Genomic DNA, 12,645 nt, shown 5'->3' on the forward strand with positions numbered 1-12,645 from the left:
GCTGGGCTGTTGGGGCGGCGGGGACGGCGCGGGAGAGCGGCCGGAGGAGCCGGAGCTGCCCTCAGGGAGCCCTCAGCAGGGTAAAGGGTCGGGGGGCTCAGCTTCACCTGAACAAAGAGTCAGGGGGCTCACCCTCACCTGAGCAGAGGATGAGGAGGTTTGTCCTCACCTGAGCAGAGGGTCAGGGGGCTCAGCTTTGCCTGAACAAAAGGTCAGGGGTCTCACCCTCATGTGGACAAAGGGTCAGGGGTCTCACCCTCATGTGGACAAAGGGTCAGGGGTCTCGCTCTCACCTCAGAGTCAAGGTTTCAGCCCTGAGCCAAGGGTCAGGGGTCTGATGCTCATGTGGGCAAAGGTTCAGGGGTCCCACCCTCACCTGAGCCAAGTGTCAGGAGTCTCACTCCCACTGGAGCAGAGGTTCAGGGGTCCCACCCTCACCTGGACCAAGGGTCAGGGGTCCCACCCTCACCTGAGCTAAGGATCAAGGGTCGCACCCTCACCTGGGCCAAGTTTCAGGGGTCTCACTCCCACTGGAGCAGAGGTTCAGGGGTCCCACCCTCAGCTGAGCAGAGGGCCAGGTTTGGGGGTTCAGGTCCCATCAGGGCAGCCGTGAGGGAGTTTGGGGAGGGGGCAGCAGGTGTGATGGAGCACCTGAAGGATCCCTGCTCCACAGTCAGCCAGGCACAGAGAGCAGTCCCCTTCCATTAATACATTTATTTTCTGCTTCCCAGGCTGGTTTTTGTCTCCTGGGATCCTCCCTGGCTGCGCTGAGCTCTAGCAAGGCAAGGTCAGCAGTGCCAGGGCTTCGGGAAGGAGACAGCCTCAAGGTGTACCGGGGAGGTTTAATTAGGTAAGACAAAGATTTCTTCAGGGAAGGAAAGGCCCGGGCTGGCCAGGTAGGGGTGGAGTGACCACCCCTGGAAGTGTTCAAAAACCGTGGGGACGTGGTTTCGTGGTGAGCACGCTGCTGGTGCCGAGTTACCTGCTGGCCTCTGCTCCAAAAGGGCTTTCCCAGCTTTGTTGGTGGTGTGATTCAGGAAATTGGCCTTCTCACCTATTTGGTTTCTGACTCAAGTCTTTCACTGTGTTGCTGATGGAACCCTGTGCCGTGCAGGGTGCGTGGGTCACCACGAGGAATTTTTGGGAGGGGGGGGGAACACAAAAATTTTGGCAGGACGGGTGTTACTTCACCGCATAGCCCACGATGTGTGGCTCGATGGGCATCCAGGGCATGGGCACGCTGATGTGCTGCACCCTCAGCTCGGAGAACTTGGCCTCTTCCAGATTCTTCCACAGCTCTCTGGTGAGGCAGCAGCCAGCAAAGACGAGTTTCCAAGTTGGGAAGCAGACTTGCTGCCAAAAATACGTCCAGCTGGAAGGCTCGGCGGCCACGTGCTCCAAGAAATAGAAAGCTCCTCCCTGGGAACACAGAGATTTTACAGCGGGCGTGGGGGTCACAGCACTTCCCTTTTCCCTCTCCTTTTCCCCTTCCCTCTGTTAGCTGCAATTAATGAAAGGAGGAAAGGCCCAAAGATTCAAAATGCCCATTCAAAAAGCACAAAGCACCGGCTTGGTTGATCCCTCTTTTTACTCCAGCAATAGTTTGTTGTGGTTTTGTTTCAATTAGTTCCTAACATGACTGGTTTTTTTTCGGAATTAAATGATCTCTAAGGTCCCTCTGAACCCAAACCGTTCCATGGTTCCATGAAAATGCCACTTTAAAGGCTGAAAGTCTGTTTTAAGCTCAAACCAACTCTTTTTCACTTTTTTTTTTTTTTTTTAAATTTTGATTTTGGTCTGGATTTTAAGCTCAAACCAATTCATATCACTTTATTTTCATTTTTGGTCTGGATTTTAAGCTCAAACCAACCCTTTTAAACTTGCTTTTTAAATTTTGATCCGGGTTTTACGCTCACACCAACTCTTTCACTTTATTTTTATTTTTGGTCTGGATTTTAAGCTCAAACCAACTCTTTTCCCCTTGCTTCTTAAATTATGTTTACTTTTGTTTTAGGGCTTTTTTGGTGGATTTTTGATGGTTTTCTGTGGGGTTTTTTTTTTGTTTTTTTGTTGTTTTTCCCCCTTCCCTTGCAGCTGGCACCTCCAGAGCAGGTGTCGGAGCCGCTGGCAGGATTTTTGGCAGCCACTCACCGGCCGCAGCACCCGGAGCACCTCGCCGAGGGTGCCGCTGACGCTGCGCACGGAGCAGAGCACCAGCGTGGAGACCACAGCATCCACCGAGCCGCTGGGCACCTGGCCCAGGTCCTCCCCCGCGGCCACCAGGAACCGCTGGAAGCGCAGGTGCCCGTTCTTCCCCACCTGCCTGCAGAGCCCCTCCTGGAAGCTGGGGCTGATGTCGGTGCAGGTGACCCTGCAGCCCGCTGGGTAGAACTGGAAGTTGGAGCCGCTGCCGGTGCCGATCTCCAGCAGCCGCAGCTCCCCGGAGGGACCCCTGAAGTGGGGCAGGGTGCGGAACAGCTCCTGCTTGTGCTGCTTGAATTTCTTGTCTCGAACTCCAGAAAGCTTTTCTAAGAAGAAAGGGAAGAAGACCTTCCTGCAGAAGGGCTCCCAGATGCCCAGGAAGGAGAGCAGGTAGACAGGCCAGGCGAGCAGCGCCAGGCCAGCGCGGAGCAGGAGCACGCTGGCAGCAGCCTCTGGCATTTTCAGCTCCACGCCGACCAGAACCGCTCCTCCTGCGTGTGGCACAGCTCGGGAGTCTGCTCAGAGCTGCGGTCGTGTCCTCTCCGAGTCCATTCAGCTGCTGGGCTGGCTCTGAGGACGCTTTTCTCCAGCTGATTTCCCAGTCCGCTCACAGGCGAGGTCTGCACAGTGCAGGTCCAGCCAAGCAGCGAGCAGAGCCCAGGGGAGGAGCTGCTGGTTTCTTCCCAAGCCGGGACAAGCTGGGCAGCACAACTCGCTGTGAGCCCGGGCAAAGTTCTGCCAGTGCCCTCCTTCCATTCCGGGTACGCTCGTGTCCCTTAAAGCAACCTCTGCTGCCCTGGGAAGCTCAGCCGGGCTCTGGATCGCTGCAGGAATTTTGTCAGGGGTTTGATTAAGGTTTCAGTTCAAGGAGTTGTTAGGGAGTTGATTTTCCAAGGTTTCAGTTCAAGGAGCTGTTAGGGAGTTGATTTCCCAAGGTTTCAGTTCAAGGAGCTGTTAGGGAGTTGATTTCCCAAGGTTTCAGTTCAAGGAGCTGTTAGGGAGTTGATTTTCCAGCCCCTGGGAGCTGCTGGGTTTGCTCAGCAGCTCTGTGCTTTCTCTGAACAGCAGTTTTAAGCCTTTGCAGTTCGAGGACACCTTAAATCTTTTGGTGGGCGAAAAGGAGCTGCCAGTGATCTCCCAGCCTGATGGGAATCACGGACAGAGATAAAACAATTAATGAATTCATTAGTTCTGCACGCAGCATGTGGACTTTGGGTTTTTATTCGGGTCTAATCAACACTGACCACTCCAGGAACAGATTTTGGAAGAATTTGGCAGCTTTGCAGTCGACAGTTTCCCAAAGGATTTGGTGGCAGCATGGATCAGCCACTGACAGGTGAGAGCTCTGCTCCAGGTGCCAGGAGGATCTGAGGTCCCTGATAACCTGGGGTGTGGTCCCTGATAACCTCGGGGTGTGGTCCCCAATAATCCTGGGATGTGGTCCCTAAAAACCTCGGGGTGTGCTCCCTGATAACCTCGGGGTGTGGTCCCTGATAACCTCGGGATGTGGTCCCCAATAATCCTGGGATGTGGTCCCTAAAAACCTCGGGGTGTGGTCCCAAATAACCTCGGGATGTGCTCCCTGATAACCTCGGGGTGTGGTCCCTGATAACCTCGGAATGTGGTCCCCAATAACCCCGGGATGAGAGGTCCCTAAAAACCTCGGGGTGTGGTCCCTAAAAACCTCGGGGTGTGGTCCCAAATAACCTCGGGATGTGCCCCCTAAAAACCTCGGGGTGTGGTCCCCAATAACCTCGGGATGAGGTCCCCGATAATCTCGGGGTGTGGTCCCCAATAACCTCGGGATGTGCTCCCTAAAAACCTCGGGGTGTGGTCCCCGATAACCTCGGAGCGGTTCTGCTGGGGTGCCTTGGAGTTCTGCTGTCCCGGGAAAGCCACCGGCGTGTCTCCGCCTCCCTCTGGTGGCAATAAAGCCAATTAAAGGCGGCAGTAATTAGGTGCTTCATTAGCGATCCCGGCTGTGTCTTCATGCCTCCACCTCGTGGCAGCTGCAGGAGATGGAACGGGGCGAATCGCAGAATCCTTTGTGGAAGACTCCAGGATGGAGTCCAAGCTGTGATTAGCGAGCCCTGCACGGAACACCGGCGGGAACGGACACCGGGATGAGGAGGAGGGCGGTGCTGGACACGGCGTGACCTTGGTGGACACGGGGGTGAGGATGGTGATGGACACGGGGATGGTGATGATGGACACGGGGATATGATGATGGACACAGGGATAGGATGATGGACACGTGGGCACTGATGATGATGATGGACACGGGGATGGTGATGATGGACACAGGGATAGGATGATGGACACGTGGGCCCTGATAATGATGATGGACACATGGGCCCTGATGATGATGATGGGCACAGGGATATGATGATGCTGATGATGGACACAGGGATGACAATGATGGACACATGGGCCCTGATGATGATGATGGACACATGGGCCCTGATGATGATGATGATGGACACAGGGATGCTGATGATGATGGACACAAGGATGATGACGATGACCACGCCAGCCCTGGTGATGAGGATGGACACAGGGATGGTGATGCTGATGGACACACGGATGATGATGATGGACACGGGGATGCTGATGCTGATGGACACACAGCTGGTGACGATGACCGGGCCGTGCCATTCCCGGGCCATGCCGGGCCGTGCCCGTGTGCCGTGCCCGTGTGCCGTGCCCGTGTGCCGTGCCCGTGTGCCGTGCCGTTTCCGTGCTGTGCCCGGCCGTGCCGTGCCGTGCCGGGCCGTGCCCGTGTGCCGTGCCCGTGTGCCGTGCCGTGCCCGTGTGCCGTGCCGTGCTGTGCCTGTGCCGTGCCGTGCCGTGCCCGTGTGCCGTGCCCGTGTGCCGTGCCCGTGTGCCGTGCCATTTCCGTGCCGTGCCCGGCCGTGCCGGGCCGTGCCCGTGTGCCGTGCCCATGTGCCGGGCCCGTGTGCCGTGCCCGAGTGCCGTGCCCGTGTGCCGTTGCCGTGCCGTGCCGTGCCCGTGTGCCGAGCCGTGCCGTGCCCGTGTGCCGTGCCCGTGCCGTGCCCGTGTGCCGTGCCCGTGTGCCGTGCCGTGCCCGTGTGCCGTGCCCGTGTGCCGTGCCCGTGTGCCGTGCCCGTGTGCCGGGCCCGTGTGCCGGGCCCGTGTGCCGGGCCCGTGTGCCGTGCCCGTGTGCCGTGCCGTGCCCGTGTGCCGTGCCCGTGTGCCGGGCCCGTGTGCCGGGCCGTTTCCGTGCCGTGCCGTGCCCGTGCCCGTGCCGTGCCGTGCCCGTGTGCCGTGCCCGTGTGCCGTGCCCGTGTGCCGTTTCCGTGCCGTTTCCGTGCCGTGCCGTGCCGTGCCGTGCCGTGCCCGGGTTTCCCCGCGCCGCCGCCGCGCCGCCGCCGGCTCAGCAGCGCCCCCCGGCGGGCGCGCGCGGCGCGCGGGGGCCGGGCCGCGGGCGGGGGAGCGCCGGGCGCGCGCCAAGATGGCGACACCCGCAGTCCCTCCCGCAGCTCCCCCCGCGCCGCAGTCCGGCAGCGCCGCGCCGGGGCCGCGCTGAGCCCGCCCGACACGGTGAGTGCAGCCCGCGACCCCCGCCCGCCGCGCCCCTCGCTGCCGGGGACACCCCCCCAAAGCGCCCCGGCGCCGCTGCCCCGGCGGCTCTGCCGCAGAGAGCCCCGCGGGCGCCGGAGCCCCTGACAGCGGGGAGCCCCCAGCCCCAAACCCGCCGCCTGAGGAGGGTCCCGCAGCTTTGCCCCTTCTCGGCCATCCCCTCGGCGGATGCCCGGCCACCCCGCAGCCCGGGAAAAGGGTCGGGTGGGTGCTCACTCGGCGCTGCCCGGCAGCCGCTGCCCCGGCCCGGGAGGGTCCGTCCGCGGCAGCCCGAGACCCCCGGCGGGGACGGTGCCGGGCCCGGCACCAGCGTCCCCCGGCCGGCGAGCTGCCTCTGGCAAGGGGCAACCGCCCCCTGCGCCCACCCTCGACCTGGAGCCCCGTCCTTCCATCCTTCCGTCCGCTCCTGCATCCCTGCCTGCATCCCTGCCTGCATCCCTGCCTGCATCCCTCCCTCCATCCCTGCCTGCATCCCTCCCTCCATCCCTCCCTCCATCCCTGCCTCCATCCCCCCTCCGCCCCGCAGCCCGGGGGGCCGCGGGACCCTCCTGCCAGCCCCCAAATTCGGGGCCGTGCTCTGTGCGCTGTGGGAAGGGAGAGCCCGAGTTCTCCTCGCTGTCCCTTCCCCCTCGGCCCTCGCTGCAGCGCTGCTCTGTCCCTCCGCCGCCGCTGCTCCCACCGCTCGGCTGGCACAGCTTCCCCTGCCCGGGCAGGGGGCATTTTGGAGGGCAGGGGGTTTTTTTTGGAGGGGGCAGAGGGATGCTCGGCGTTCCAGCTGACCCAGATGTTGGGTCAGCATCGTGGTTGTGCCTCTTCCTTCCCTCTTTCCTTCCGCCACAGATTTTTTTTTTTTTCTTTTTGGGGTAGGGGGGTGGATGGCGAGGGCAGATTTGGTTTATATTATTTTTTCCCCTTCCTGCTGGGAAGGGAATTGCACATTCACGAGATTTTTCTATTAAAAAATCTGGGTGTCTTCCTCCCCTCCTCCCGCTGCGCTCTGGTGCAAACCGATGCCCGGCTGCTGTGGGGGTGGGGACACCGGGAGATGCTCCGCGGCTGCAGATGAGCCGGGGTGAAGTGGGAAAGTCGGGCGAGGGGCAGCACCCTCGGGACCCCCGAGCCGTGTTTCGGAGGGGTGCGGGAGCATCACCCGCTCCGCGCCGAGCCGAGCCGTGCCGCAGCGGGAGCCCCCCGAGGGGCCGCGCAGGCTGGGGCGGATTCCGCGGCTCCGGCGGTGCCGGTGCCGGCTGCGAACCGCCTGAACCGAGCCTGGCACACACTGCAGCATTCCAGCCGCACCGGGAGCCGGGGCCGGGACCGGGAGCCGTGACCGGGACGTCCTCTCTGCACACCGGGAGGCTTCAGTTGGGAGCAGCGGGGCTGGGGGGTCCCTGTCCCCCTGCCGCCGCTGCTTTTAGAGGTGGAAAGGGAGGAAAGCGTGATTTCCCCTTTTCCCGACAGTCCTGCTTTGGAGGAATGGGGCCTGGAAATGCTCCTGTTCTCCCGTGATGGAGGTTCTGGGATGCTCTGGGGTCGGCTCCTCCAGCGGGTGGCCCGGGCCAGAAGGTGTGGGCGAGGCTGGGGGGGCCCATGGGGCACCCCCCGTGCCCATTTCTGTCCATCTCTGCCCTCCCGAGCTCTTGAGGGGCGGCCACATGGAGTTGGTGAAGCTGTTTGGGATCTCTGCATAGCCCTGGGGTTGGTGCCTTTAGGAGTAACAAAGCCCTGCCCTCCGCTGGGACCTTTCCCTGCTGGCTCTGTCCCTGCTGGGCTTTCCCACCCTCTGTGTGCTTAGAAAGTCCCTGTTCTCCTCTTTGGTGTTTTATGTAAAACTAACGACGTGACCGAAGGTTTCTTGGGTCATTTTACCGTGTTCGGGTGCTCCTGCAGCGTTGTTCACCCAGGGTGGAGGACCTGGAGCCATCTCAGATCATTTAATCAGTTATATAAGCTTGTATGTATGGCTTAGATGTAGATCATGGTATAGATACCGTGCTGCTCAGTGGAACAAGTATAATCCTGTGGCTGTTGGGTGGGAGGAGGTTTCTAACAGGCAGGAGGGCGAAGGATCACGTGCCTCAGGAAATGGAGCATGGCTGTGCCTTGGTTCTGTTAAATAAAGCAGAAACAAAGTCAGCACTGAATGGGAATGAAGTCTCTTCCCAACATAAATCACAGAATCATCTTCCTCCCGTTTGGGGCCGGGGCTGTGCTTGCTGCTGGGGCTGCCTGAGCGTGATTTCCATTGAAGTGACCTGGTCTGGCTTTCCATCTCGCTGGAGAGCTGCTGGTGTTCAATGGCTGAGTGGTGGCCCCGTGGTCCTGCTGGCCCCGGGGCATCGATCGCCTTCCCCAGCGCCTCCATTGACATCCACGGACGCACCGGGATCAATAATTGATGGCTGAGCTCAGAGAAAGGGCTGGCTTAGAGCAGGGCCAGTGAAACAACAAAATGAGCTGGGAGCAAGCACGGGGGGAGAAGTTTGAGGAGCCGCAGGGAGGAAAGGCTGATGGTTCATGGTGGGGTGGAGAGCTGCTCCCTGTGGGATTTGGCTGGACTCTGGTGGGCTTCAGGAATGCTTGGACTGCTCCTCCTGTGCCTCGTGAGCCTATTTCTGTGCAGAGGTGGAGAATGCAAGTAGGGAAGAAGTGGCTTCCTGCTGCAGGAGCGTGTTACAAAACCTCCCTGACATTAGCTCAGGTTCCAGCCTGGCTTTTGGCACTTCACGTGTTCTTGTGGCTTAGGCAAAACTGTCTCCTTTTCAGGAGGGGTTTCTTCACAGAAAGAGTTGTCAGAGTGTCCAGAGACTGGTGGAGTCCCCATCCCTGGAGGTGTCCAGGGAACGAGTGGACGTGGCACAGAATGCTCTGGGTGACCAGGTGGGGGTCGGTCCCAGGATGGGCTTGAGGGCTTTTCCAACCTCAGGGATTCTGGGATTCTGTCTTGAAATGCTGTTCCAAATTTAGAGCAACTTCTAAATTCCCTCAGCCTCATCCTGTTATTCCCTCCTGATGGAGCACTCCAGAAAACGGGAGATTTTGAGGAGAAAGAGCAGCCAAAGCTGGGGCTTTGCTCCTTCCTGAACAGAGCATTGCAGAATCCAGAGACCTTGCCACCCTCTGAAAGTCCCACTCCATGCTCCTTGTGCTTCTGCCCCAGAAAGTGTGAGGAGTTTATCATGAACTCTGCTGAGAGATGATCTGGGGAGGAATGTTTGTTGCTGCTGAATTGTCCAGGTAGTGGTGTTAAATTACAGGAATAGTTACACAGGTGGTCTTAAAGTTGTGGAAATAAACCCTTTCCTTGCTGGAGAAGGGAGCAGAGGGTTGTGGGGAGGGAGAAAGGGAGGCTCAGGGGGGATTTTCTCCAGGCTGAGCCTCCTCAGTGTGAGATCTCTGTCACCCAGGTGGGAAAACGCCCTGGAAAAGGAGCTTGGATGCAAATGTGGCCGTTCCAGTGGGAGAGGAACTTTCTGAGTGAAATCAAAAACTTTTTGAGTGGCAGGATGGTGGTGTCAAGACAAGCAGGAGTAGCTGACATTAGTGGAGGGAGATGTTTGATCAGATATTGAGGGGGTGATGAGGAGGGAAGAGAAGTGTCACTCCACAGGGAAACCTGGGTTGTGTTCCAGCACAGAGCAGAAATTTTTAACTCAGCACTGGAAAGGGGTTGTTCATTCTCCCCCCTTTCATATTTGTCCCCTTTGTACTCAAACCATCCGAGTGCTCCACAAGAAGCAATTAATTCCCCCAAAATTATAGTGTGAAATAACCATTCCCTGACTCCTGTTTTATGGGTCATGGATGGGCTGAATGAAGTGAACAAGGAATTAAATTTGGGTTAGAGGCTGAACTCTTGCACAAAAGCTATTTTGAACAGTTCTTTGTTCAGGAGATTGAATTGAAAAGGGGGAAGTCGAAGCACTTCAGGTTGTTTAATTTGTGAACCTCCCAAGTTCTGTGTGAGCTGGGAGATAAACCCAAGTCGGCCTTGAGTAAGGACAGAGTAGGGAAGTGGGGATTAATTAATTAACTGGGATTAACTCGTTCTTGTAACTTACTGGGGGTGTTGCTGAAACCACAGAGCTGCTGGGGTGGAGTGAGGACCCTGCAGGCATCAGTCTTTAGTCGGTCTTCATTAAAGTGTTGTTAATTAATAATGTTTCCTGCGTGGCCAAGTCTTCCAAGCCAACTTGGAGCAACCTGGGGTGGCAGAAGTTCCCCTGGCAGGACCAGAATGAGCTTTAAGGTCCCTTCAAACCCAAACCATTCCACCACCCCATGATTCTGACATTTCCCTGTTGCTGTTGTTTCTTTTTCCTCTGTACATTTCTGTTTATTTTTAAAATTTTTACCTTTAGAGATGTGTTTGTCCAAATTTAGGCCGTTTCAAGACCATGAGCACTTCCCTGCCCTGTCCTAAATCTGCCCTTGACCTCTTTTGTTGAGCCAAGCTCAGCAAGAACTTCCACGAAGGGTGGGGAAACACCCAGCACCAAGCAAAAAATGCTGTTGGGAGTGGAAATTTCTCCTTTTTCTTCCACTTTGCAGCATCAAATGTGCCATGAGGGCTTTCCTTGTTCCTTCCTCACACTGGAATCAAGAGGCACGTGTGTCCATGTGGGTTGCATAAAAATTCACACAGAAAGTCCAAAGACACGCTGTGAATGGCTGGCTGGTGGTAATTAATAAAGGAGGAAGTGTATTAAAGCAGGGAAATTGCCCCAAAAGTGTTTTTTAATTTATTTGGATGATCAACTTGAATAATTTATTGGGAATATTTCATAATGTAGCAGCAAATGGACTGCTGGGAGCGTTTAGAGAAAATAATTAAGTTCTTAGCAACTGGGCACCTCGGTGCAGCAGATTCTGGTGGAAAATCTTTGGCATTTGGGGGGTGTGGGTGTTTGTGCACCCAAATCCAAGCTCCCAGGAGGAATTCCTGGCTCCCTGTGGCTGGGAATGTCATTCCCAGTGCAGGTATCCACGGATCCCTCACCCTGTCCCCCTCTTCTGCAGCTCACCTGGATGCTGAGTCTCTGTCCCTGCTGATTTTGGCAGCCTGGCGCTGTTCCCTGTGCACTTTTCCACGGATAAAAATTGGAAAAAAAAAAACAAACACAATTTTCAGAAGGTTCCTCTTGGTACGGGTTGAAAAACTTGATGTGAAAAAGGGATAAAATAAATCCTAGGATATATCCAGCAGGACCATCCCTGGTTGGAAAAGAACATTTCCAAGGTTTTTTAGCTTCCAGAAGCTTTGCCAGGCAGAGCTGTGGAAGCTCCTCCTTGAGGAAGAAGAGCCACACATCTTACTTCATCCACTACCTTAATGGGGGATAATTTATTGGGAAAACAAATGAAGTCAGGACAGGCAAAAACATCCCAAGGAGAGGGACCCTCGGGTTGCTGTAATGTGTTGACAGGACACAAGAAAAAACCCTGTAAGTAATTCCAAAATTCCAAAAAAAGTAATGCCAAAACGTGGAGGAACTGCTGCCACGTGCAGCTGTGAACCAGATTTGGGGAGTGGTGTTGGTTTTGGTTGTGTTTTTTCCTTTAAAGTCAGCTGAGCTGGGGCCTCCAGTTGTGGGTTGTGTAATTTTGCACAAATTCCTCCATGCCTTCATTTTTTTTTTTTTTTTTCCCTTTTTTATGCTGTGTCCCTGAGCTACTTTGGTTTCTAAATTCAGGCCTTACATATTTATCTGTGCCATTCAATTAGACCACATCCCCAATGCTGCTCTATAGTTTCACAGTATGTGGGAAATTTGGTAATTAAATGCATGCAAATGCTGCAAGAATAGAATAAATTAATTTTCCTTAATATCAGCAGGCCATTTGGTGATTTCTCAGAGATAATGTGACCAAGATCCTGCCTCTTCTCTCCCCTTCTTGCCATCTTTTTGGAGTCTTTACTATTATTACTCCAGAAATACCCAGTCAGGTTTTTTAGGAAGAGAACCCTGGCCCTGCTGTGCTCTGGAATTACATAAGGAGGGAGATCTGTTCTCCAGGTTTTTTTGGATCTCCAAATAAAACCTGAGCTGGAAAGAGCTTTGGAGCCCTCCGTGCCTGCTGCAGCTTCAGGTTGGTGTGAGTACCGGGGGTGTGAAAGGTTGTGTGACAGCCAGGGATAACCTGAGCTCCCTCAGAAGGGGTGTTCCAGCTGTGGAAATGCTCTGGTCAGGGCTGGAATTTCCAGCTGTTGGGTGATTTATTGGGTTTTATTTATTCCCGCTGCACTCCGGAGAGTTGTGGTTCTCAGTTTCGGCTTCCCCGAACTCCTCCCACGTGAATTCAGCACAATCCTCCTGGCCTGGGCAGGCTGGGGCTGCTTGACCTCGTGCTGAATTAGCCGAATTTTTAACAATTCAACCCTGTGCCATCGTTTCCAAGGAATCTGAAAGTCATTCTTTTCTCCAGATCTTTCATGTTTATTTGGATGCCGTCTTTGCGTGTTGCCTTAAAAGCTCTGACCTCCCTGCTTCTCTTTTTCCCTGCTCGAGGGACCTCACCCCAGGCAGCTTTGGGATTCCTCCCGTGCCAAACCCCCTCCCGGTTCCCGTGCCTTTCCTCTGGGCTTTGGTGGTTGGGTCCCTCCCCGAGCAGCGTGGCGGGGCTGGGTTCTCTTCCAGCCTGCAGCACTGCGGTGCTGTTGCATCAGTGCAGGCTTTCTGTCATCCCTCTCTCCTCCCTTGGCCTCTCCTGGAGCGAGAGCAGCAGCTCCGAAAGGCGAGGGATCCCTGGCGAGGCTGGAGCTGGTTCTGGTTCTGGTGCTGGTTCTGGTGCTGGTTCTGGTGCTGGTTCTGGAACTGGTTCTGGTGCTGGTTCTGGTGCTGG

General features: G+C 56.2%; 2 protein-coding genes across 5 annotated transcripts in view; one reads left to right on the plus strand and one right to left on the minus strand.

Moving 5' to 3' along the window:
- Nucleotides 1–699: 699 nt before the first annotated feature.
- Nucleotides 700–2,914, minus strand: TMT1A (thiol methyltransferase 1A). Its single transcript, XM_021545209.2, has 2 exons — nucleotides 2,152–2,914; nucleotides 700–1,419 (listed from the first exon to the last, which is right to left on the minus strand). The coding sequence occupies exons 1-2, from the start codon at nucleotides 2,659–2,661 to the stop codon at nucleotides 1,183–1,185; spliced, it is 747 nt and encodes a 248-aa protein (XP_021400884.1). The 5' UTR covers nucleotides 2,662–2,914; the 3' UTR covers nucleotides 700–1,182.
- Nucleotides 2,915–5,647: 2,733 nt separating this feature from the next.
- Nucleotides 5,648–12,645, plus strand: part of SCN8A (sodium voltage-gated channel alpha subunit 8) — a 69,092-nt gene continuing 62,094 nt past the window's right edge. For all 4 annotated transcript variants that reach the window (XM_077788686.1, XM_077788688.1, XM_077788685.1 and 1 more), the window contains exon 1: nucleotides 5,648–5,763. The gene's annotated coding sequence lies outside the window, so the exon portion shown is untranslated. The remainder of the gene's footprint in view (nucleotides 5,764–12,645) is intronic.

This window comes from Lonchura striata, chromosome 27 (assembly GCF_046129695.1).
Source record: "Lonchura striata isolate bLonStr1 chromosome 27, bLonStr1.mat, whole genome shotgun sequence".
NCBI lineage: Eukaryota > Metazoa > Chordata > Aves > Passeriformes > Estrildidae > Lonchura > Lonchura striata.

Excerpts from the sequence above, each read along its gene's own strand:
- TMT1A (XM_021545209.2), bottom strand. The coding sequence starts at position 2,661 with ATGCCAGAGGCTGCTGCCAGCGTGCTCCTGCTCCGCGCTGGCCTGGCG. Across the intron at positions 1,420-2,151 it reads TGCTCCGGGTGCTGCGGCCG|GGAGGAGCTTTCTATTTCTT; the intron begins GTGAGTGGCTGC and ends CTGTGTTCCCAG.